At 40.9% G+C, this 27,448-nt stretch overlaps 1 protein-coding gene across 1 annotated transcript in view; it reads left to right on the plus strand.

Annotated features, from left to right (window-relative positions):
- Positions 1 to 25,392, plus strand: part of slc33a1 (solute carrier family 33 member 1) — a 40,761-nt gene extending 15,369 nt beyond the window's left edge. The window contains exons 3-7 of the mRNA XM_068042220.1: positions 4,460 to 4,650; positions 12,326 to 12,510; positions 20,220 to 20,337; positions 22,348 to 22,563; positions 22,703 to 25,392. Of these exons, the coding sequence (XP_067898321.1) occupies positions 4,460 to 4,650; positions 12,326 to 12,510; positions 20,220 to 20,337; positions 22,348 to 22,563; positions 22,703 to 22,870 (878 nt within the window). The 3' untranslated portion in view covers positions 22,871 to 25,392. The remainder of the gene's footprint in view (positions 1 to 4,459; positions 4,651 to 12,325; positions 12,511 to 20,219; positions 20,338 to 22,347; positions 22,564 to 22,702) is intronic.
- Positions 25,393 to 27,448: the final 2,056 nt, after the last annotated feature.

Below are 27,448 nucleotides of genomic sequence, written 5' to 3' on the forward strand. Positions count from 1 at the left end.
TCACTGATCGGAGTACTTTGAAACTCTTCAGCACAGTGCATGATACTGCCATCAATCACATCCAACAACAACCCTTCAAAGAAGAACTGGATGGGAGCCCAACTCTGGAGGAAACTGTGACCGCATCAACCAGATGAAGAGCAACAAAGCCCCCGGAGTTGATGGAATTCCACCCAAAGCCTTGAAGCATCGTGGCCCTGCCCTATACACCAATCTGAGTTTTTCACGGCCTGCTGGCAACAGTGCAGGATTCCGCAGGATCTGCATGATGCCATTACCATCACCTTGTACAAAAACAAAGGAGAAAAATCAGACTACTCCAGCTACCATGGGGTCACCCTCCTTTCTATTCCTGGGAAGATCCTGGCTACAATACTTCTGAACAGGCTTGTGCCTATCATTGGGAAAGAAAACCTCCTAGAGGTGTCCGAGCAAACTGAGGCACTACAGAGATAGTATTTGCACTCGAGCAATTACAAGAAAAGTGGCGTGAGCAAAACAAAGGCCTGTATGTCACTTTCGTAGACCTCACCAAGGCATTTGATGCTGTGAGCAGAGATGGACTTTGGAAAGTCCTTGTAAAACGTGGATCCCCACCCAGGTTCCTGGCCATGGTGAAGCAGCTTCACGAAAAGCAGTACGGAGAAGTCAAGCAAAACAGCAACCTCTTGAGTCCCTTCTGAATCTCCAATGGCGTGCAGCAGGGATGTGTTCTGGCCCTGACCTTATCCATCTTTTTCAGCAGGTGCAGCAGGCAACGGAAGACTTAAAGGGGGGAGTTTACGTACGCTTCTGGACTGATGGAGGCCTTTTCAACCTCCGGCATCTTCAGGCTCACACAAAGACAAAAGAAAAACTCATCTGTAAATTTCTTTTCACCGATGACTCTGCCCTCCTGGCCCACAGTCAGTCAGACCTGCAACGTATAACAATGCATTTTTCTAACTTCAGACTAAAAATCAGTTTTAAGAAAACTAAGGTCCTAGATCAGCCTACACTCATAGAAGAATATAGACCAGCAAGCATTGTCATCGAGGTAACCAAGCTGAATGTGGTCAAGCAGTTTACTTATTTGGGGAGCGTCATCTCGTTTGCCAACGTAGACAAGGAAGTGGATAATAGGCTCACAAAAGCAAACAGTCCATTCAGCAGACCCTACAAACAAGTGTGGAGCAACCACAGCCTCAGAGCACAGACCAAACTCGAAGTGTACGAAGCCGTAGTCCTCACCACCCTTCTGTATGGCGCCGAGTCATGGGTTCTATACCCCTGTCATGTACGCCTTCTAGAGTGCTTCCATCAGCGCTGCCTCCGCAGCATCCTCAAGATCCGCTGGCAGGACTGCATCACAAACATTGAAGTCCTGGAAACAGCCATCATCACCAGCATCGAGGCCATCTTTCTGCAAAGCCAACTGCGTTGGGAGGGTCACGTTGCCTGGATGGACAACAGTCGCCTGCCCAAGATCGCGTTGTATGGAGAGCTGACTACTGGTAAAAGAAACAGAGGGGCCCCATGCAAACGTTTCTAGGACTCCCTGAAGAAGTCCCTCTCTGGCGCATCGACCATTGCCAGTGGGAAGAGCAGGCTATAAATTGTGATGTCTGGAGATGTTACTTCAGGAGAGCTACACACGACTTTCAGACTGAGAGAAGAACCAGCATGAAAAAGAAAAAGAGGAGCAGGTAGATCCAGTTTCACCTAGTAGCGACTACATCTTCACTTGCACCTGCTGTGAGAGAATCTGCAGGTCACGGATAGGCCTGATTAGCCGCCAGCGGGCCTACAACTGATGAGTACAATTTTACCAAAATCTTTGTCCGCGAAGAAATGCCAAGATTGAATGGGGCAGTGATTGTATTAAGGGCAGAGAAGGGGAGGAATTTCTGGTGGGTTCAGGAGAATTTTCTTGATCAGTATGTTTCCTTCCCAATGAGGAAGGAGGCACTGCTGCATCTAGTCCTAGGGAATGAAGTGAAGTGTGTTACGAGGAGAATGTCATAATTGGGGAACATCTCTCGAAGATTTAGATGACTTATGGAGAAGGGCAAGGGCTAATTTCAGCAAACTGTGGAGGGATCTGGCCTGGGTAAATTGGACTCAAAGACTGGTCAGTAGCAATGTAATGGAGCAATTGGCATTCTTTAAAGAGGAGATGGGTCAGGTACAGCCTTGGCACATTCCCAAAAGGGGGAAAGGAAGGAAAACCAAATCCAGAGCTCCCTAGATGACGAAAGAGTTGGAGAGTAAGATGAATCAGTAAAAGGGGTGTATGGCAGATGTCAGCTTGATAATACAAGGGAGAATCGGGCTGTATGTTTAAAAAGTACAGAGGAGAATTGAAAAAGGAAATAGGCATTAAGAGACAGTAAAGAATAGATTGGCAGCAAACATGAAAGGGAATCCAAAGGTCACATATAGGCATATTAACAATAAAAGGGTTGTTGGAGTGGTGAGGCTAATTAGGGACCAAATGAAGATCTGTTGGTGGAGGCAGAAGGCATGTCTGAGGTACTAGATGAGTACTTTGTATCTTTGTTTACCAAGGCAGAGGACTTTGCTGAAGCTATGGTAAATGAAGAAGTTACCAGGATACTGGATAACCTAGAGGAGGTACTAGCAAGGTTGGCAGAACTTAAAAATGGTTGTCATCTAGTCTAATTAGATGCATCTTAGGTTGCTGAGAGAAGCAAGGGTAGAAATTGCGAAGGTGCTGGCCAAAATTTTCCAATCCTTAGATACAGGGGTGGTGCCAAAAGTCTGGAGGATTGCAAATGTTAGACCCTCGTTCAAAAAAAAAAGGGGAGAAGGAAAACCGATAATCACAGGCCAGTCAGTTTAATATTGGTGGTGGAGAAGCTTGTAGAAACAATAATCCAATTAACAGTCACTTGGACAAAGCATAGTCTAGTAAAGAAAAGCCAATGCAGTTTTATTAAGGGCAAAATGTGTTTCACTAACTTGATTGAAGTTTTTGATGAGGTAGTGCAGCTGATGTCTATGTGGACTTTCAAAAGGCATTTGATAAAGTACTACATGTTAGGTTTGTTAGCAAAATTGAAGCTCATGGAATAAAAGGAGCAGTAACAGCTTGGATACAAAATTGGCTAAGGGACAGAAAACCGCTGTGGTGAATGTCTGTCTGTTTTTTGGACTGGAGAGAGGACAACAGTGGAGTTCTTTGAAGTTCAATTCTAGGACCACTGCTGTTGTTGATACATTAATTATACAGGGCACAATTTTGACGTTTTCAGAAGATACAAAACTTGCAAGTGCAATAAATGGTGAGGAAGATGGTAATAGACTTCAAGAGGTCATAGGCATGGGCTGACACGTGGCAGATGAAATTGAACGCAGAAAAGTGAGAGGAGATACATTTTGGTACGAAGAATGAGAAACAATTCAGGATAAATGGTATAACTTTAAAGGGTTCCAGAACACTTGGAGGTGTTTGTGCACAGATCTTTGAAGGGCACAGGAGGACAGGTTAACCAAGGCATATATGGCGAATGGGATCCCGGGCTTTATAAATAGAGACATAGAGTACAAAAGCCAGGAAATTATGCTATACCTATTTAATGTACTAGTTTGGCCCCAGCTGGAGTATTGTGTCCGATTCTAGGTTTTAGGAAGGATGTGAAGGCTTTGGAGAGGGTACAGAAGAAATTTTTAGAATAATTCCAGGGATCAGGGATTACAGTTACAAGGATTGACTGGAGAAGCTGAGGTTGTTTTCCTTACAGCAAGGAACATTGAGGAGATTTACTAGAAGTATTTAAAATCATGATTTAGATAGAGTAAATAAAGAGAAACTGTTTCTAATGGCTAGTGAGTTGACAAACAGAAGGCACAGATTTAAGATGATTGGCAAAATTACCAGAAGCGACATGATGAAAAAAATTTTTTACACACCGTGTGGTTAGGTTTTGGAGTGCAGTGCCTGATGGGGTGAAAAATACAGACTCAGTAGTAGCCTTCAAAAGGAAACTGGATAAATATTTTGAGGAAACAATTTCAGGGATATAGGGCAGGAGCAGGGGTGTGGGACTAATTGGATTGCTCAACGAAAGAGCCAGCGCAGACTTTGGGCCAATTGGTTCCTTTTGCGCTGTAATATTCTGATTCTTGTGTACAAGATTGAATATCAATTCTTATCCAGCAGTGTCATACCTATCCAGAAACTATTTTTAAATACAGTGGCTTCTTCTCCACAGAACATGAATTGATAGCAAGCTCTTCTGAAAGCATTGTACATTTTCTGTGGTATTCTTGTAGTAGTAGGATAGGTTTTCTTTAACTAGTACACACTTGATATGACGGGAACGGGATAGGACCTGACTACCCAGTTTTAAAGTGTAAACAATGTATTTATACAGTTTTTCTCGTCATTACAGAAGCATTGTCTACAGAGAAATTCCAGATTTTTCACACTTTTTTTTTCTTGAATTCCTACTTCCAGGTTTTCTGTTTTTCTGGGGAATAATTTTCATGGTGACAACAACTTTTGTTATGGTAATTAAAAAGGAAAACTTAGGACAAACGTCGTTGCATGATCCTCAGCAAGGAATCAAGGAAACCTACAAGTCACTCATCTGTATAGTAAAGATGCCTGCTGTCTTAAATTTCTGCATCATGCTGCTAACAGCAAAAGTAAGCTGATTTAACTTAAATGTTTTATAACAATCTTGGAAACTACTGCAGATATTCCTTGATATATCTGGGTAGTAACTTGGTGCAGTTTGGTTAATACATCTGAAAATGGGCTTATCACCAAAAAATAAGCATTTTTGATCAGTGTCTAGTCCTCCACCTGTGGGTAAACTAATTTTAAAACACTGAAAATTACTTTAAGAAAAAAAAGAACCATTTGCTATGTTACATTGGTGTACAGTCGTCAATTAACATTTGACGATGTATACTACAATTGGGTTTGCTTTTATCTTGTTGCTAACCCTAATAAAAAAGTTAAAATTGCTGTGTTCAATGGCGTTTGAGCTAGATTGGTTTCTGCTTTCATTGCCAATATTGATGTTTTTATTTAGAAAAAGCATTAGGGTAGAGTTTCTGCTTTGGGCACAATTGGCGAACTGGTGCAAATTGCGCTTGTTTTGGGAACTCATTTTTTTTTCTTTCCCCCCCCCCCCCCCCCCCCCCCCCCGAGTCTCCGATTAGACTCACTAACCGATCACTGTGCTGCTTCATGGCAGATTTTACAATCAGGCAGCATTTTACAATATAATTTTTTTTAAATTGCTGTAAGAAATACTCCTTGATCTATTTAGAAGTGGAAACTTGGTGCAGTTTAATAAGCTGAAAATGGGTTTACAAATCACAAAAAAATAAGGATTTTTAACACATGTCTGTGTGTAAATTGATATTAAATAACTGAAAATTATTTTAAAAATGTGTACAGAATCATTTGCTACTTAATAGCCAGCTTCTCAGTAAATAAAATTTGAAAGTTTTTGAAGCGTGCCTATTAGTGCCCTTGCTCTCAAATGCTTAATTTTAAATGTCTCCTCAAAGACCTGCAAATCAGCACAGTTAGCAGAAACTCGCAATGTGGGTTAATTCGACCGGGGAGATGTGGCCAATTTTGTGGGTGGGCCGGCTTCTAGTGCATAAGTTAGCAGAAACTCTAGTTGCACTGAACGTAATTTGGTTTAAGATTCCACAGTGTTTTGCTGATTTTAAATGAATTGCTTTGCAAATAAAAGTGCAACCAAACAGAAGCTCCCGGCCAATGTTTATAGTAATAAGGTTTTATGCCATATAAATATTTCTTGTTCCAGATTGTGTTTTCGTTGATAAATGTGGGGTGCACTTCTAGGCCACACCATTAACATCTTTGCGTGTGTGCATATCGAATAAAGATCCCTCCTTGAGAGAGTAGTTTAAAATATTACTGCTGGAAATTTTCTTGAGGGTTCTTCTGATCGTCCATTGTAACATGGGTAGATCCTATTTACACAATATATCTGGGTCAAAACTACAGTGGGTGATTGTGAAAACCCTCTGGAGGAAATTCCTGACTTTTTTTTAGTGGAGCCACAGATCGCTTGAGGGAAGTAAAACTCTCCAATAAATTCCTTAATTGCTCCTGACCAACACCCAAATCTGCTTAACAATTGTGCAAGGTTCTCCTCTTATTTCTGGCTAAAACACTGCTCACATTTAGCCCACCTGGGTTACATAGATATCTTGAATTCCAGTTCAGTGCCCCAGCTAATGTGTCAATTGTAACCCTGTGAACTCATTTTCATAAAGCTGTTATAATGGTTAACATGGGAATCATATCTTAGACCACTTAGAAACAAAAGTATACATAACACTTTTTGTATAATTTGTAACATTTTCATTTATGTAATTATACTTGTTTAACACCACTTTTAAATATTGCATAATTCATAAATTTTGGATTTTATTTGTAGATGTATTATGTGACAGTCAAGTGTATTTTTCAGGCTGTAAGTAAAAGAACAAGCTACTGAAGATGCAGTGTCAACAAAACTGACTTGTGCTTGAGATAAATATTATTTGCCTCTTTCATAGACCACCAGCTCTGAAGCTGAATGAATGGTTCAGGACTCTGAACTTAATAATTTTTTCCAGATTGATATTGGCTAATTTTCCAATATAATCTACTGTTATCATAAATATTTTATATTGTGTCCATATGCCATTCCCTAGCCAAACAGCAACATAGGGTCAGGTGTAGGCCATTCAGCACCTTGAGCCAATTCCACCATTCAGTGAGATCATGGCTGATTTGTATCCTAACTCCATTCACCTGTCTTGGCTCCATTTCCCTTAATTTCTTGGCTTGCAAAAATCTATTGATCTCTGATTTAAAATGATTAATGGAACTAGCATCTGCTTTTTATGGGAGAGAATTTAACATTTCTACCACAGAAGTGTTTCCTAACTTACCTCCTGAATGGCCTGGCTCTGATTTTAAGGTTATATTTCCTTGTCCCTCATATGCAGAAAAAAATTCTCAATCTGCTCGATCGATTCCTTTCAAAATTCTAAAAAAAAACTCCAATCAAATCACCTTCATAATCGATATTGCAGGGAATATATGCCTAGTTTATGTAATCTCTTTGTAATCTAACTCTTGGAACCCTGATAATACTCTGGTGAATCTGTGCTACACTCCTTCCAAGGTCAGTATATATCCTTCTTAATGTACAGTGCCCAGAACTGTACACAGTAGTCCAGATATGGTCAAATGGGGCTTTGTATAGCTGTAGCAAAACTTTTCCCCTTTTATATTCGATTCCTCTAGTTAAAGATAACATTGCATTGGCCTTTTTAATATTTTTTGCACCTGAGTTCTACATTTTAATCTTGCACATAGACACCTATATCTCTTTGGACCTTCACTATTCCTAGCTTTTCAGCATTTAAAACATACTTTGATCTATCCTTTTGTGGTCCAAAATAGATGACATCACACTTAATTGTATTGAAATTGACATGTCCTAGGCCAAACTATCTTCAGCTGCTTCATCAAAAGGTCAGAATTGGGAATGGTTGCTAATAATTGCACAATGTTCAGCACCATTCGCGACTCCTCAGATACTGAAGCAGCCCATGTCCATATGCAGCAAGACCTGGACAACATTCAGGTTTGGGCTGATAAGTGGTGAGTACATTTGCACCACACAAGTGCCAGACAATGACCATCTCCAACAAGAGAGAATCTAACCATCACCCATCTCTCCCCTTGATTCCATCACTGAACCCCCCCCCACTATAAATATCCTGGGGGTTACCATTGACCAGAAACTGAACTGACCAGCCACATAAATGCTGTGGCTACAAGAGCAGGTAAGAGGCTAGGAATTCTGCAGCGAGTAACTCGCCTCCTGTCTCCCCAGTGCCTGTCCACCATCTACAAGGCACGAGTCAGGAGTATGATGAAATACTCTGCATTTGCCTGGATGGGTGCAGCTCCAACAACACTCGAGAAGCTCAACACCATTCAGGGCAAAACAGCCCACTTGATTGGCACCCCATCTACCACCTTCAACATTCATCAATGATGCACAGCGGCAGCAGTGTGTACCGTCTACAAGATGCACTGCAGCAACTCACCAAGGCTCCTTCGACAGCACCTTCCAAATTCACCACCTCTACCACCTAGCAGGACAAGGGCAGCAAATTCCCCTCTAAGCCACACACCATCCTGACTTGGAACTATATCGCCGTTCCTTCACTGTCGCTGGGTCAAAGTCCTGGAACTCCCTTCCTAACAGCACTGTGGGTGTACCTACACCCCAAGGACTGCAGCGATTCAAGAAGGCAGCTCACCATCATCTTTTCAAAGGCAATTGGGGGTGGGTAATAAATGCTGGCCTAGCCAGCGACGTCCACATTCCACAAATGAATGGGGGGAAAAATCAGCTTATGACCAGGGTAAGAATTGGGTGTTGAATCGCTCAAGAATTCTTTACGTGATTTTTGAAGCCACTTCTATAGTGATATAAAAACAAGAAATGCTGGAAATACTCAGGTCTGGCAGCATCTGTGGAGAGAGGAGCAGAGTTAACGTTTCAGGTCAGTGACCTTTCATCAGTTCTGATGTGAGCATCACTGCCAAGGCCAGCATTTGTTGCTCATGCCCTTGAGAAGCTGGTGGTGAGCTGCTGCCTTGAACCACTTCTGTCCATATGGTGTATGCATACCCACAGTGCTGTTAGGAAGAGAGTGCAGATTTTTGACCCAACGACAGTGAAGGAATGGCAAAATAGTTCCAATTCAGGATGGTGTGTGGCTTGGAGGGAAACTTGCAGGCGGTGGTGTTCCCACGCGTCTACTGCCCTTGTCCTTCTAGCTGGTAGAGTTCACAGGTTTGGGAGGTGCTGCAGTGCAGCTTGTAGATCATACACACTGCTACTACTGTGCGCCTGTGATAGATGGGATGCCGATAAAACAAGCTGCGTTGTCCTGATGGTGTCGAGCTTCTTGAGTATTGTTGGAGCTGCATTCGTCCAGGCAAGTGGTGAGTATTCCATCACGCTCCTGACTTGCGCCTTGTAGATGATGGACAGGCTTTGGGGAGTCAGGAGGCGAGTTATTTGCTGCAGAATTCCCAGCCTTTGACCTGCTTTTGTAGCCACAGTATTTATATGGCTGGTCCAGTTATGTTTCTCATCAATGATGATCCCCAGGATGATGGTGAAGGATTCAGCAAAAGTAATGCTGTTGAACGTCAAGAGAAGATGGGTAGATTATGTCTTGTTGGAGGTGGTCATTGCCTTGCATTTGTGCAGTGCAAATGTTAGTTGCCACTTATCAGCCCAAGACTGAATGTTGTCCAGGTGCGGGCATGGACTGCTTCAGCATCTAAGGAGTCTCATCGATGCATTTAAGGGGAAGCTAGATAAACACATGAGGGAGATATTAATAGCAGTATAGATAGATGGGGTAAGCTGAAGAATGGTGGGAGAAGGCTTGAATGAAGCATGGACACCAGCATGGATCTGGTGGACTAAATGGCCTGTTTCTGTGTTGTAAATACTATTTATTGCTATGTATAGTGAAACTTTTTAAAATTCACAAAACAATTAATCATAGTGAACTGTTTTACTCATTCCTGATATCAGATGTTCGATTGTTTATACTATTGTTCAAATAACAGAATTTTTAAAGTCATGTTTGTTATCCGCATGTATGCTTTCATGTCAGGTATGCATATTGGATCAGCTCCATTGCAAATTGTGGGCCCACAATTTCAAAATGGTATAAAGCTGTTCCAGAGCTACCTGGTTCACAAATTCATGTCACAACCTCATGTCACAGGAACATAGGAACAGGAGTAGGTAAGTTAGCCCCTTGAGTCTGTTCTGCCATTCAATGAGATCGTGGCTGATCTGAGACTTAACTCCACATACCTGCCTTTTTAAAAAAAATTATTTCATGGAATATCGGCGTCGCTGGCAAGGCTAGCATTTGTTGCCCAACGCTAATTGCCCTTGACAACTGTGAGGCTTGCTAGGCCATTTCAGAGGGCAGTTAAGAGTTAACCATGTTGCCACCTAGATTTTTGTTAACTAAAGGTATTAAACTATATCAAACTCAGATTCAATTGATCTAGCGTAATTGCCATTTGTGGAAGAGAGTTCCAAACTTCTGTCACCATTTGTGTGTTGAAGTGGTTTCTAATTTTGCTCCCAAAAGGTCTGACTCTAATGTTTAGACTCTGCCCCGAGTCCTAGACTCCTCAACCAGTGGGAATAGTTTCTCTCCATCTACCCTATCTATCTGTTCCACTTAATATCTTGAAAACTTTGATCAAATCACCCCTTACTTAATATTCCAAATTGCAGGGAATACAACACTAGTTTGTGTAATCTCGCATTGTAATTTAACCCTTCGAGTTCAGGTATCACTCTAGTAAATTGATGCTGCACTCTCCAAGGCCAGTAAATCCTTTCCAGGGTGTGGTGCGCAGAAGTGCTCACAGTACTCCAGGTGTGGTCTAACCAGGGCTTTGGTATAGCTGAAGCTGAAGTCTACCCCCTTGTATTCCATTCCATTAGCCGTAGTGATTATTTTCTGTACCTGTTCATAAAATTTTAATTTATATGCCTGAACCCCTGAGCCTTTTTGGACCTCCATTGTTTCTAGCTTTTCATCATTTAGAAAGTAACCTGTTTATCCTTTTCAAGCCCAAAGTGGAAGACCTCTCATTTGCCTACAATAAAAATCAATTTGCCACAGTGTTGTCCCTTCATTTAATCTATCAATATCTCTTCCATCTACACTATAACATTGCTGCCTATATTTGTGTCATCTGTAAATGTGTATATGAGGCTTTCTATTCCATCATCTAAGTTGAGAATAAATATAGTGAATAGTTGAGACCCCAATACAGATCCTTGTGGGACACCACTAGTCACATTCTGCCAATTTGAGTACCTGTCCGTTATCCCTTCTTTCTGTCTCCTTCCGTTTGGCAATTTTCTAACCAGGTCAATAATTTGCCCTCCATTCCATGATCTTCAGTTTTAGCTAACAGATGAGGGACTTTATCAAATGCCTTGTGGAAGTCCATATAAATAACATCCATAAACATTCCCCTGTCTGCTACTTTAGTCACCTTCTTAAAATATTCAGGCTCACCAGGCATGACCAACCCTTTTCAAATCCATGCTGGCTCTCTGTAATCAGCTGATAATTTTCAAGGTGTTCAATCACCCTTTCCTTAATTATAGACTTTAGCAATTACCCAATAACAGATGTTAGGCTAACTGGTCTCTAATTCCCTGGTTGCCCTCTTTCACGTTTCTTAAAAAGCAGAGTGACATGCAATTTTCTAATCTGAAGGAACAGTTCTTGAATAGAGAGTAGTTTGAAAGATTATATTTAGGGCATCTGTAATGTTCTCACCTACCTCCTTTAAAACCCTGGGATGGAAACTATTAAGTGCCATTGTTTTCTTCGTTACTGTATTTTGCTTGTGTTAATTTTGTTGAGTCTCTGTCCCTGATCCATATTTAGTTTCCTTGGGATATCTGGCATGCTGACCTCTTCCTCCATTCTAAATACTGATGCAAAGTAATTATTCAGCATATTCACTATTTCCTTATTTTCATTGACAAGATCTTTCAGGTTTCAAGGGGCCAACATTGTTCCTGACCATCTTTTATTTTCTCCTAATAGAATTGTAAAAAAAATTTGTGTTTAAATTGATATCCCTTGCAGATTTATTTTCATACTCCATTTTTGTAGCTCTCACTATCTGCATTGTCACCTTTTGCTGTCTTTGTATTGTTCCCAGTTTTGTTTTTTAAAGAAAAAGTTTCCTAGACTTTCATTCACCTATTCTTTGTAAAAATATATGGTTAAAGTACTCAAATGCATATACAAAATTATATCAATATGGTGTAATTATGTTCGAGTGACAAAGAATCTTCCATGCAATCTTTGTGAAATCAATGATATGTTGGCAGTTTTAAATAATTTTACTGTTAGCCAACTAAATTCTATAACAATTACATTTTGATTGACTAGTGATCTGTCATGGGAAATTTACTCATCACTGGACAATTGTGAGTAAATTTTTTAAAAAACTGTTGAAATGCGTTTGTAGTGGCAGACACCTGGCATAATGACTCGGGCAAGGTCTGCTATAATCAAATAATTTATTAAATTGTGCCTTTTAGAGTAGAAATTTGAATAACTGAATATTTACTGCTTCATTTGTGAAAATTCATTTTAGTTAGATGCGCATTAAATGCTGTTTTAAAATCTACAGAAATATTTTTAGAGACTACAAAAGTTATGTTGAGTTTTCATTGAACATCTATATTTACAGATTGGATTCTCAGCTGCTGATGAAGTAACTGGACTGAAGTTGGTTGAATTGGGTGTGCCTAAAGAGCAATTGGCTATACTTGCAGTACCTATGGTTCCTTTGCAAATATTGTTGCCATTTGTGATAAGCAAATACACAGCAGGTCGAAAACCTCTCAATATTTTTTACTGGGCAATGCCATTTAGGTAATGTATCTTTCTCTTTTTCCTTTGAAAGAAATGGCAGGGAGGGGGAGAGGAATTAGATATACAAATTTTTAAAATCCTAAACCAGGGGTCGGCAACATTAATAACGAGGAGCCATTTTTAAAATTTAGTCAAAAACGCAGTATCTTAAGAGCTGCAATGCTGTTACTCAAATGCCAATAATAATGAAAAACAAGACAAACACATGCATGTATTTCTACGCAACACCTTTTTACTGACGCTCATTCACGTACCTGCAAAGAACAGCAATCTGCGTAATATCATCATCACATGATTCATCACAGGCAGTAGAGAAGCCTGGAGCTGAATTTATGCATTTCCTTAAGCTACTGGCTGGCGATATCTGGGGCCATTTTCACTGTTTTGTCCCTTATGGTCGTTGTAGGCATTTTAACCCCTCTATGCCAACTTTTTTCAAAATAAATTCAAATGCTCATAATTTTTTATAAATTTCTGTCGACCTTAATATTCCGCACAGTACTACTAATGTTGCAAAACTTGTTTCCTGTAATAAATTCAAATTTTTTGTAGCAAGGCAGCTTCAAAATAAGGGCCATGGTTAGTTCCTTTCTTGATGTATTCATCTGTGTTGACAAGTGACTCACGTGATCGGCTAGCGGGCGATACATAAGCTATTAACACGAAGGTGCATGATGTCGTTTTGCTTGCCAAAAGAGTGCAGCTGTAATTTATGACTTTTGATCCCAAACAAGTTTAATAGAATTTCATATTTTTGTGATTAAACATTTCACAAGTTCTAGCTGTTATCTGTTAAAATATCCATTGCCAGCAGGTTTTTAGATATCTAATAATCTTTTAAATTAAAAATACATTTAAATAACTTTCTAAAAATTGATAGAGGAAAAATGGGTTCAATCGATCAAGGTTAGGAGCTGCACATGAGTCCTTAATGAGCCACAGGTTGCTGACCCCTGACCTAGGTTGCATGTACTTCCTATCTACAGAAACAGTTAATTTTTTGTTATACATCTGTGACTGCTGTTCCATTATAAATTTCTGTGTTCACATTTGATGCTTATAGAGTCATAGTCATAGAGAGATACAGCACTGAAACAGGCTCTTCGGCCAACCGAGTCCGTGCTGACCATCAATCACCCATTTATACTAATCCTACATTAATCCCATATTCCCTACTACATCCCCACCTTCCCTCAATTCTCCTACCACCTACCTACACTAGGGGCAATTTACAATGGCCAATTTACCTATCAACCTGCAAGTCTTTGGCTGTGGGAGGAAACTGGAGCACACAGCGGAAACCCACGCGGTCACAGGGAGAACTTGCAAACTCCACACAGGCAGTACCCAGAACCGAACCCGGATGGCTGGAGTTGTGAGGTTGCAGTGCTAACCACTGTGCCACCCCGAAGCTGCTTATGCAAACTTGTCATCCTGTATAATGTGGCATTGTGCGATCTCAGAAATAATTCTGGCATCACATCTGTACACTCTACCCAGTTTCCCAAGATGCATCAGTATCATTTCACACTGATCTAAAATATTTTTCTTTAGCTCCAAGCAGTTTCTGCTCATTTTTTTTAATGTTACTTGAAAAAAGCCAGAGGACAACTTTATTTGACTTTGGGTAAAAGTTTATAATTTTTCAATATAAAATTGAGAGTCTATGCTTTAAAACTGGCACTGTGTGAGAGCAAGGGGAAAAAGATCTGTTGATTGCACACCAGTTGTTTGTGTTCTATAAACTTTAGAAATCACTAAGTTGAGAAGGACAGTGCGCCTGATTTTAGCTCTGTGTAAGTGAATGGATTTTGAGTGAATTAGAATCCCATCCAGTGTCTTTCCTCATTGTAATCTGAGTTCATTTTTTGAAAAAGTTGATTTTTTTTTAAGTAAACTTCCTCTAATTACCTACTATGTTTTGTTGACACTTGGAAAATGTAACTATTCTGATTAACAGATGTCCCCATCCTATTTTGTTGATAAAACCCCTGTTGTTGTAAAACCATTTTGAACAATGCCATCTGATATCTGCTACTGCATATATTTTATCTTTTTTCTCTCCAACTCAAAAAATGTGGAACCGCTGCAAATATTCTGATCAAGCCTCTTTGAAAACTTGCTATTTTCAGTAGGAGTGGAGAGGGACTTGATCGCAATTCTATATATGTGATTCTGAGCATGTTTTTTGAACGCTTGCCACTAATACTGTCTTCACGTTCAACACTGATGAATAGTGTGTCTTTACCTGCCCATACCTAGGTTACTGTAGGAAGCCAGGGGTCCACAGTAAAGGATAAATGGTATACACACAGCAATTGCAGACTCAACCAGTCCTTCTTGAATTGTAGAAAAAATAGGTCACGTCTCTTGTGCTAATACTTGATTCAAAACTGGCTCTAAAATAAGATCCTTGTCTGCAACTTCACATGATAATCATCTGTCTATCAGAAGGATTACTGATGTGAAGTAAATCAGTCCAAGGTACACTTTCAGAATCCTTTGAAGATAGAATGGAACATAGGAACACAGGAGCAGGAGTAGGCCATTCAATCCATTGAGCCTGCTCCGCCATTCAGTATGATCATGGCTGATCATTCACTTCAATGCCTTTTTCCCACACTATCCCCATATCCCTTTAAATCATTGGTATTTAGAAATCTGTCAATCTCTGCTTTAAACATATTCAATGACTGAACTTCCACACCTCTCTGGGATAGAGAATTCCAAAGATTCACAACCCTCTGAGTAAAGAAATTTCTCCTCATCTCTGCCCCAAGTGGCTTCCCCTTTATTTTGAAATTATGTCCACTGGTTCTGGACTCCCCAACCAGGAAAACATCTTACCTGCATCTACCTGGTCTATCCCTTTAAGAATTTTGTCGGCTTCAATGAAATCATCTCTCATTCTTCGAAACTGTAGAGAATACAGTCCCAGTTTCCCCAATGTCTTTTCATAGGACAGTCTCATCATCCCAGGAACAAGTCTGGTGAACCTTCGTTGCACTCCCTCTATGGCAATAATCCCCTCCTTAAGATAAGGGGACCAATCTGCACACAGTACTCCAGGTATGGTCTAACCAAGGTTATATACAATTGAAGCAAGACTTCACTACTCCTGTAGTCAAATCTTCTTGCGATAAAGGCTAACATATACCATTAGCCTTCCTAATTGCTTGCTGCACCTGCATGTTAGCTTTCAGTGACTTATTGACTAGGACACCCAGGGCCCTTTGTATATCTACACTTTCTAAACTCTTACCATTTAAGAAATACTCTGCTGCTCCTACTTAAGTGGATAACCTCACATTTTTACACAATATGTTCCATCTGCCATGTTCTTGCCCACTCACTAAGTCTGTCCAGATCCCCTTGAAGCCGCTTTGCATGTTCCTCACAACACCCATTCCCACCTAGTTTTGTCATCTGCGAACTGGGAAATATTGCATTTGGTCCCCACATCCAAATGATTGATATATATTGTGAACAGCTGGGGCCCAAGTACTGATTCTTGCGGTACCCCACTAGTCACAGCCTGCGAATGCGAGAATCACCTGTTTATTCCTCCTCTCTGTTTTCTGTTAACCAATCCTTAATCCATGCCAGTACATTACCTCTGATCCCATGTGCTTTAATTATGCTAACCAGCCTCCTGTGGGGACTTTATCAAAAGTCTTCTGAAAATCCAAGTATACTATGTCCACCAACTCTCCTTTTTCAATTCTGTTAGTAACATCCTCAAAAAGCTCCAAAGGGTTCGTCAAACATGATATCCCATTCATCAATCCATGTTGACTATGCCCTATCAAATCATTATTCTCCAAGTGTCCATTTATCACATCGTTTAGAATAGATTCTAACATTTTCCTTACTAATATAAGGCTGACAGGTCTATAGTTCCCTGTTTTCTCTCTCCCTTCTTTAAATAGTGGGGTGACATTTGCGACCTTCCAATCTGCAGGAACCGCTCCAGAATCAATAGAATTTTGGAAGATGATCACCAATGCATCCACTATCTCCATTGCTGCCTCTTTCAACACTCTGGGATGTAGAATATCAGGTTCCAGGGACTTAGCAACCTTCAGCCCAAACTAATTTCTCCAATACAACCTTACTAATTTCCTTCAATTCCTCATTCTCCCTAATCCCTTGGATCTCTAATTCTGGGAGATGTCTTATATCTTCCTTGGTGAAGACAGACACAATAATTATTTAGCTTCTCTGTCATTTCTCTATTCCCCATTATATATTCTGACTCTGCCTGTAATGGACCCACATTTGTCTTAGCCAAACATTTCCTTTTTGTGTACCTATAGAAGCTTTTACAGTCCATTTTTATATTTTTTGCTAGTTTACATTCATATTCTATTCTCCCTTTCTTTAGCAGTTATTTTGGTCCTCCTTTGCTATATTCAAAAATCCTCCCAATCCTCAGGTTTACTACTATTTCTGGCAACTTTATAGGCCTTTCCTTTTAATCCTTCACAATCTTTAACTTCCTTTGTTAGCCACGGTTGACTGCCTTTACGTTTGGGGTTTTTGTGCCTTGAAGAAATGTATAGTTGCTGTAAACTATGTAATATTTCTTTAACGACTATCCACTGCCTAGGTACTGTCATACCTTTTAATGTATTTTCCCAATCCATCTCAGCCAATTTAACCCTCATACTTTCATAATTTCCTTTGTTCAAATTTAACACCCTGGCTTCAGATTGAACGACCTCACTTTCAAACATAATGTAAAATTCTATCATATTATGGTCATTCAACCTTAAAGGTTCTTTTGTAACAAGATTATTAATTAGCCCTTTCTCATTACATAATACTAGATCTAAAATAGCCTGTTCTCTAGTCGGTTCCTCAACATACTGCTCAGGAAAACCATCCCTACCACACTCCAGAAACTCATTCTCCACAGCATTAGTGCTCATTAAGTTTACCCAGTCTGTGTGCAGATTGAAGTAACCCATGATTACTGTATTACCCATGCTACATGCCTCTCTAATTTCCTGATTAACACCATGCCCTACACTACTACTGTTTGTTGGCCTATAAACAACTACTACCAATGTTTGCTGCCCCTTGCTGTTCCTTAGCTCCACGCAAACAGATTCCACATTTTGTTCTTCTGAACTGAGATCCTCCTTGATAAATGTACTGATCCCATCCCATATTAACAGTGCAACATCACCTCCTTTTCCTTTTTGCCTGTCCTTCCTAAATGTCGAATATCCTTGAATATTCAGTTCCCGATTTTGGTCACCTGTAGCTAGGTGTCCGTAATGGCAATTAGATCATACCTATTTACCTCTATTTGTGCCTTTAAATCATCTACCTTGTTGCGAATGCTGCGTGCATTCAGGTAGAGTGCCCTTAACATTGTCATCATGACATTATTCTGCATTCTAAGCCTAGTTGATGCTTGCCTTTGTTTCACCTGCCTTCTAATGTCGCTTGCTACTTTTCTACCTCCTGTTACCAGCTTTACTGCCATCCAATTTGAGATACCCCTCAGGTTCCCATACCTCTGACAAGCTAGTTTAAATCCTACTCAACAGCACCAGCAAATTTCCGTGAGAAGGTATTAGTTCCAATCCCATTAAGGTGTATCCCGTCCATCTTATACAGGTCCCACCTACCTCAAATCTGATGCTCTCCTTCCTACCCCAATTCTCCAACTACGTGTTCAATCAATCAATCAATCATCCTATTTCTATGCCCACTGGCATGTGACACTTGGAGTCATCTTGAGATTACTGCTGTAAGTGTCCTGCTTTTTAATTTCCTTCCTAACTCCCTAAAATCTGCTTTCAGGACCGCATCTCTCCTCCTACCCATGTCATTGGTACCAATGTGGACCACGACCTCTGGCTGTTCACCCTCCCCCAGAAGGATGTTCTGCAGCTGCTCCATGACCGACTTGACCCTGGTACCAGGGTGGCAACACCCTGTCGTGGAGTCAGGTTTACTGCTGCAGAAACACCTGTCTAATCCCCGGACTATCGAATACCCTATCACTTTTGCTCTTCCACTCTTCCTCCCCTCCTGTGCAGCTGAGCCACTGGTGGTGCCATGGACTTTGCTCTGGCTGCACTCCCCTGAGGAACCATCGCCCTCACCAGTATCCAAAATGGAAAACAGGGGGGGGGGCCCTGCACTACCTGCCTGGTTCATTTAGATTGCTCTGCCTGCATGCTCCTAACCTGCGGTGTGAACACCTCCCTAAACGTGCTATCCACGTAATCCTCTGCCTCACGAATGCGCAACAGTGACTCCAGCCGCTGCTCGAGTTCCGAAACCTGGAGCTCAAGCTTCTGCAGCCGGTGACACTTCCTGCAGATGTATTTGTCCAGGACACGTGTTGCGTCCGTGACTTCCCACATACCGCAGGATCTACATTCCACTTGACCGAGCTGACCTGCCATACCGTAACTTTAAAAACTATTTATTACAGTTAGAATAAGGAGAATAACTTACTTGTTACTCACCAATCGGCTTCTTCCCCTGCACCAAAGCAAGAGCTGGCTACTGAGGCTGAAAAAGGTAGGAAGATAAAGAAAGAAAGGAGCACCGCCCTCACTGAACACACTCTCTCTCACCAAACTCCTACTTTACACTCTCTGCTCTCAGCACTCAGTGCGGACAAAGCCGCATTGAGGAAGCCGTGCTTTTATTCTTTCTGAAAAACAACTGAATCAAGCTTCTGAAAACCAGTTTAAGCCAGCTACCTAGGTAACTAGCTACAGCTGCTCACAGAAAGCTTGTATACCCCTGTTTTAAGGCTGGAATAAAACTTACCTTCTCTTAACTTGAGTAATTTTTAGTTAACTGCTAAATTGAAGAAAAAACTAAACTTTAGATAGAAATTAACCCTTATAACTCATTCTCACCAGACCCAGCAGCGCTCAGTGCAGACTTAAACATTAAGCATTAAGTTCTCAATTAGGGAGTTGCTAATCAAACATACATTTTATTCCAACTGAATGGTGTGCTTCCTTTCCTTGGGGAAAAGTTAATATGTTTCAAACGCTTTGTGTGAACTGTGAGGTGTTCCCCAACCATGAACAATGCCCACCAAATGGCTGCTGGAGCTATCCTATGTCTAATGGTAATAGTCCTTTAACATAATGAACAAAACAGACCAGGAAATAGTTATAATTTTGAGGATTTGTATAGATTTGTCTCCCAAAACTGATGAACATATTTATCTAGAATTTCTGGGGGGTGGGTGGCAGGGTTGCCTGATCTCCTGCTGTAGCATCAGCAGAAATGGTATAAATGGATGCTTGTGCCATATTGCCGGCTTATCTGCCAGTCTTCTATCAAAGTTACGACAGGAGATAGGGAGAATCCCTGATGAAATCTACCCCATTGTCCGTTTTATCAAATAGGCTGCACAGTTTTTCTGTAAATGACACATTATGTATTGTGTTAAATAAACTAACAATGCATCATTATATGAAAATTAATATGTATGCATGAATGAAGTTTATATTGTAATTTTTAGCTTAAAATACTACTTAGACTGTAATTCTTTTTTGCATTGTGAAATGAAATGCAAAGGTAAGTGTGCATTAATCTTTGACTGTGAACCATTAGTGTTCATGTAATTGTGTTAATGTTTTTGTACAGACTGCAAAGACTACATTGTATTTTATATTTTATTACCTTAATTAAAATAGTATGTGACTGCATCTCTCCTTTTACAGATTATTTATGGGTATGATATTTGCTTTGGTGGTTTTTTGGACTCCTATGGTGAAACATGGCACAGAGTTTCCTGTTTATTATTATGGAGTACTGCTGTTCAGTTATGCCTTACATCAGGTGAGTAAGTGTATCCATTATAACAATGGAAAAGATTCCATGTAATGCATTAGAATCATGTACAATATTCTGAAATGCATTTCTGAAAAGGACTAATTACATTGGGACTTTCCATAAAGCATAACCTGAACTCATTAATTCATATTTCTGGACAAGCAGACATCCAGGTATCCGGACCTCAGAGAAACCCTTCCTGTCCTTTTTCAAACTGATTGTGAACATCCAGTTAACATTTAAAAAGAAAAAGAGCTGAGATAGAAAATAAAGGCTGCGGGTTGTTTCTCCAGTATGGTCCTGTTTCTCTCCTAATATTTAAGATTTAAACTGCAATTGGGAGCCAGAACACTATGCAAATAGGTTTGTTTTCCTTGTCAGTGACCAATGCTGGCAACGTAATGAGTCTGTGGGTCTGTACATCTATAATTAGTGCGTTAATGGGCTCCTTAGTCAGACCTGGTTCAAAATGTGTCCAAGTTTGAAATTAATCATAATTCCATAAACAATTAATCAAGCTGTTGAGTATAATCCTTTTGATATTTCAATTCCGGTAAAGGTGCCTCATAGCAGTGGTTGTACATTAATCAAAATCAGTGGAGGTCTGACTTCATCTGATGAATGGTATGACTTGATCTGTTCTGAATGTCACTGGAGAAATCTGTGGGAAGGTAAATCTGTAAATCACCTTGACCTTACCACAAGGAAGAGGGGAAATTGGCAGTCATTGCACTGCTCATGCATCTTGTGTCACCTGGTTAGATTTGTATTAAATATGACTTGAAGTTAGTTGTTGCATGCTTATCTTGAGATGCAGAGATGAGAGCTCAGATAAAAAGAACTTCAGAAATGGGCATAAGAAGGTCGCTGGAGTGCAAAGTAACAAGATCATTAGAAATGTTTCAGACTATCTTAATATTTGTTACATAGATTATAGATATTTCAAACCTACATCATACATCGTTGAGATTAGAGATGTTACAAGATTCTGTAGTCCATTATTGTTTAGGTTACAAATGTTTAAGGTACCTTTACCTAAGTTGAAAGATTAGAGGGACTATACATAATAGCTTGATCAATTGTTTATGGAATTATGATTCGACCTATCTTAATTCATTCATTGAAAACAACCCTATTGCTGTATCTAATTTTTATTTAATTATTCCAAGATTTTCCCCTCCACTATTATGTGGAACTCCTTTCCCAATTGTTGATTACTGTCTGTGTGAAGAACTTCCCAATATCAGTTCTTACTGGTATGAACCTCGGTCCACTTGTCCTACTCTCACAGTTTAGAATATTTTGAAATAATTTTTTCCTTACTGTTCACTATCCATTGTACCTTTAGCACCATTCATGGAATATAGATGTTTCCCACTTTTTCTTCCTATGTGCAATACTTCACACTTTGCATTAAATGTTATCTGCCATTGTTTAGCCCACACACCATTTATTCAGATCATTCTGTAATTTCTAACCTGTTGTCTTTATTCTATCACCCCTCCAGGTTTTGCTTTGTTTGCAAATTTGACCAGTTTGTATTGTGGTTCTGAATCTAAGTCAGTCATTGATAAAAATTAGAAACCATAGTGATTCCAACGTTTATGTCGAAATAAAGCTGTGGAAAGTATCGTTGAAGCTTTGACACAAGGCTCCAATTTTTTTTTTAAATCTAGATTTTTGCTGGTCATTCCTGTTAAGTGAAGTTTATTATAGATTTTTTTTTTTTAAAAAGACAGTTTACTTATAAAAACCAGAAATGCTGGAAATACTCAGCAGATCTGGCAGCATCTGTGAAAAGAGAAGCAGAGTTAACGTTTCGGGTCAGTGACCCTTCTTCGGAATGTTAACTCTGCTTCTCTTTCCACAGATGCTGCCAGACCTGCTGAGTATTTCCAGCATTTCTTGTTTTTATTTCAGATTTCCAGCATCCGCAGTATTTTGCTTTTACTTATAATTACGTTGCACTATTTGTCTAATGTATCACTGAGCTTTTTAAATATTCTCTTCCTTTAGGTGACTGTCTATAGCATGTACGTTGCAGTCATGGCATTTAATGCTAAAATTAGTGATCCTTCGATTGGTGGAACATACATGACACTATTGAATACTGTTTCCAATCTTGCTGGAAACTGGCCAGCTACATTAGCTCTTTGGTTGGTGGACCCACTCACAGTCAAGAAGTGTATAGGTGCATCTGAACAAAGTTGTAGATCTGCAGTTGATTCTGAAGTGAGTTTTCATTTTCTAAAACTAGAAATGCTTGCTCTATAGTATTGTGTGACTGTTTTTTTGATCAGCTTCACAACAAATCAGTTTTCTGTCTGTAAAATTGAAACATTCGTTTTCCATTTTCTTTTGCCCCACACAGCTTTGTGTGAAATCTGGTGGTTCCTGTTCAATCACAACTGATGGCTACTATGTGGAATCTGTTTTATGCATTTTTATTGGGCTCACCTGGTGGCTCCGCTATGGAAACAAATTCAGAAATCTGCAGGATGAGCACCCATCCACATGGCAGTGCAAGAGGAATAATTGAGATCTCGGTGAATGGAACTTTTGGAGTTTACTGAAATTGCGATCTCTTGACCAGTTTTTAATGGAATAATACAAAAAAGAGATTTTGTTCAGTTCTACAAAATTTATTTTGCATATGACTACGGTTGTTACAAGTGGTAATTGTAAGTACTGATTTTGTTCTGGCTTTTTTGTTTGCTTTGGTTAGTTAAAAATACCTGTGCAATAGGTAGATATCAACTTGTTTCAGGTGCCATATAAAACAGATCACCTACATATTTTTCTTTTCTGAGAGATGCAGACAATTCATTCCAATTTTTCATTTGGTTTATGGAACTGGCAGATCATTTGTAACAGTTTTAAGTTCCATATAGTTTCGTAGAAATTGTAGCTCTTTAACAATTTTTTTTACTAAAAAAAATTTACTATACAGTTTTACACTGTAATTTAAATGGCTCTTGCTTTTTGCACATTAGAGCTACAGAGCCTTGTCTGAAATGCTTTGTAATACTATGTATGCATACATTTGACCCCTTTTGAGAGTCGTTTGGATATTAGATTTCTGCCCTGAAAGTTACAGAAGAGGATTAGGCCATCATTAAGACTTAAACTGAAATGATGTGCAGTGTTTGAGTTACCAGTGGATGATATTTTATCATATCTACTTAGAAGATTTCAACCATTGTTTTGCTACATGCTGAATACCAGTATTTCACAGATGTCTCACTTAATCCATTGTGTACTTCAAAGGGCAGCATTCTTGATTAATACAGTATATCCTTAGACCAAAATGGTGAATGTGATGGGCTAAAAAGCAATCGTGCATTGATATATTTTACTGTACACTAGCTTAGATTAGTATGTGAATAAGCTTCATAGGTACTATTGTACAGATTGTTAATCTGATGTCACCAGAGTATGAAGGTACAGACCGTTTTTATTCTAATTCGACAGTTTTCTAAAAATTTATGGTTGGGCAAGTATAAAACAAATACTAACAAATTTTCAAAGTAAAATTGACAGTTAATTGCTCCTACAGACATATCAGTGTAAATGATCATAGAACTTGCAATAATGTTCAAAGCAGAAAAATTGGGGGTAATGTTTTACTTTTATCACTTAGGTGATAAACTGACAGATTGCTTGGCGCTTATAAAAATTGGATGTGTTCTATAATAGGCAGGTGATCCCTTCTGTCAGTTAATTGCGAAAGCTGTAAAGGTGAAAATCATCCCCATTTCATTTTTTGTAATGCGTGGGCCAATTGTTTAATAGTACAGTCAATCAAATACAGTCAATTATATACTTCAGTTGTATTAAGGGTCAAAATTTGAATTGCAGTTCCATTCAAAGCACTTAAACAAAGGGCAGCATCGATGTTATGCAGTTATCTTCTACACGACACCAACTACTGTGTAAATAAAACCTGGGTCTGGAATCTGGCTTGCCCTGACAGCGAAGTGAAATGTAGAGACTCATTCCTCTGGACAGTCATCCAAAGCCAGAATAACTCTGTTCTGATACTCTGCTTGTAGTATACATGCACTCTTAAATTCCCTCTTTTTCCCATTTGAAAAAGTAAATTCAGTGAGTTAAGGTAGGTGGTGCCACAGATATTTCAACGAACAAATTTTGCATTAGATTTCCGAAAACAATTTGAATTCTGTTACATACAATATATTGGGACAAAGTTGCATTAAATTAGACTTGCATAAAATAGGAAGAACTGCACCTGATTGATGGGCAATATTAATGTTTGTAATCAGCACAGCATAAGGGTTCTATTTAAAATAATCGGACCTGTCTATAATCCTTATTGTAATTCAAATTCCTATGCTGTGTTATATGTTAAATAATTAAAATGAAGGTTATGTTGCAACTGGAAGGTGTCAATATTGATTCAACTATATCAAGAGGGACGACATCCATTTGTAATCGACTAAGTCAGATGGTGATGGGTTCAAGCCCCTGTTTAGGACTTGAGTACATAACCACTGCTGATGCTTTAGTGCAGCAATGGAGATACCATCTTTTGAATAAAGTGCTAAACAGAGACACCATCTCCCTGTTCAGGTGGCTGTGAAAAATACTATGGCACCATCCGAAGAAGAGCGTGGAGTTTTCCTGTGTTCTGACCAACATTCCTCCCTCAACCAAAACTACCGAGAACAGATAAACTGGTTGTTGAACCTAATAGCTGTTTATCAGATATTGCTGTGTGAAAATTAGCTGTTCTATTTGGCTACATAACATTGGAAAAAAATAATTCATTAACTGAACTCCTTTTGTGACATTCTGATGTGATGCACTATATAAATGGAAGTTATTTTTGGCAACAGTTTGCAAGTATGAAGACACAAATGTTTTGGTCATCAGAGTTGCTTGTGAACTTCAATATTAACAGATTCCTCCTTAATGACTTTTTTTTGCACAACCTATGTTGATTTACACTTTGATTTGTTTTCAATCTTCTATATCTGTTCATTTTGCAATCATAAAGACAAAGTATGCCGCTTGAATAAATTATTCCATTTATTCATCCAATTGAAGTGTTTTGTGTCCTAGTTAATAATGCCGATGTACATTTAGTTCATAATTCTCAAAATTCTTGTATTGGTTACATACATCTATTTAAACTCCTCAGCAAATGTTTCCTATTGGACTTGTAAAATTGAACAATCTACACTAACCTGTAGTATTTTCCTGTAAAAATAATAGCTGTGCTGATTGGCGGTTTGTAGTGAGGCGAGCTGGGATCGGCCACCGCTGCTGCTTTCAGGCGGTTCAATGAGTGAGCGGAATGGTTGCTGCGGGGGGAGAGAGGGGTCAAGGGAAGAGGAGAAAGCAGGCCAGTGCACAGCCAGAAGCGAGGGACGAGGCGGCGTTGAGAGAGCACACAGTCAGGCAGGCTTTTAAACCAGCAGCAGCCCAGGAGGTCCAGGCGGCTGTGAGGGTGGAGCGCCACAGAGAAACGGGAGGGGAGGGGAGGGGGGGGGGGGCAAGCACCATAGTGGGGGTGGGTGGAGAGAAAGACGGAGACACGGGGGGGGAGAGAGAGACTGAAGGAGACACGGGGGGGAGAGAGACTGACGGAGACACGGGGGGGGAGAGAGAGAGACTGACGGAGACACGGGGGGGGGAGAGAGAGAGACTGACGGAGACACGGGGGGAGAGAGAGAGACTGACGGAGACACGGGGGGGAGAGAGAGAGACTGACGGAGACACGGGGGGAGAGAGAGACTGACGGAGACACGGGGGGGGAGAGAGAGAGACTGACGGAGACACGGGAGAGAGACTGACTGAGACACGGGGGGGGAGAGAGAGAGAGAGAGAGAGAGAGACTGACGGAGACACTGGGGGAGAGAGAGACTGACGGAGACACTGCGGGGGAGAGAGAGAGACTGACGGAGCACGGAGGGAGAGAGAGAGAGACTGACGGAGACACTGGGGGTGGGAGTGAGAGACTGACGGAGACACTGGGGGTGGGAGTGAGAGACTGACGGAGACACTGGGGGTGGGAGTGAGAGACTGACGGAGACACTGGGGGTGGGAGTGAGAGACTGACGGAGACACGGGGGGGGGGGAGGAAGAGAGAGAGAGACTGACGGAGACACTGGGGGTGGGAGTGAGAGACTGACAGAGACACTGGGGGTGGGAGTGAGAGACTGACGGAGACACGGGGGGGAGACAGAGACTGACGGAGACACGGTGGGAGGGGGGGAGAGAGAGAGACTGACGTAGACACTGGGCGTGGAGAGAGACTGATGGATACACGGGGGGAGAGAGAGAGACTGACGGAGACACGGTTGGGGGGGGTGGGGGAGAGAGAGAGACTGACGGAGACGGTGTGGGGGGGAAGAGAGAGACTGACGGAGACACAGGGGTGGGGGGGGGAGAGAGACTGACGGAGACACGGTTGGGGGGTGGGTGAAGAGAGAGAGACTGACGGAGACACAGTTGGGGGGGAGAGAGAGAGAGACTGACGGAGACACGGGGGGGGGGTGGGAGAGAGAGACTGACGGAGACACGGTGGGGGGGAGAGAGAGACTGACGGAGACACGGTGGGGGGGGGGAAGAGAGACTGACGGAGACACGGTTGGGGGGTTGGTGAGAGAGAGAGAGACGGACAGGGAGACACGGAGAGAGACCGACAGAGAAGGGGACTGGTATGGACGGACAGAAAGCGAGAGAGACAGACAAAGAAGGGGACTGGGACGGACGGACAGAGAGCGAGAGACACCGACGGAGAAGAGGACTGGGACGGACGGACGGACAGACAGAGTGTGAGAGAGACCGACTGAGAAGGGGACTCGGATGGACAGAAAGCGAGAGAGACCGACGGAGAAGGGGACTGGGATGGACAGAGCGAGAGACCCCGACTGAGAAGGGGACTGGTACGGATGGACGGACAGAAAGCGAGAGAGACAGACGAAGAAGGGGACTGGGATGGACGGACAGAGAGCGAGAGAGATTGATGGAGAAAGGAACTGGGACAGAGGGGGAGAGAGAGAGAGACCGACAGTGAAGGGGACTGGGATGGACAGACAGATGGAGAGTGGAGATACAGCAGAGTGTAGAGTTAAGAGTTTGCTGAGTGGGG

Source organism: Heterodontus francisci, chromosome 11 (assembly GCF_036365525.1).
Source record: "Heterodontus francisci isolate sHetFra1 chromosome 11, sHetFra1.hap1, whole genome shotgun sequence".
Classification (NCBI taxonomy): Eukaryota; Metazoa; Chordata; class Chondrichthyes; order Heterodontiformes; family Heterodontidae; genus Heterodontus; species Heterodontus francisci.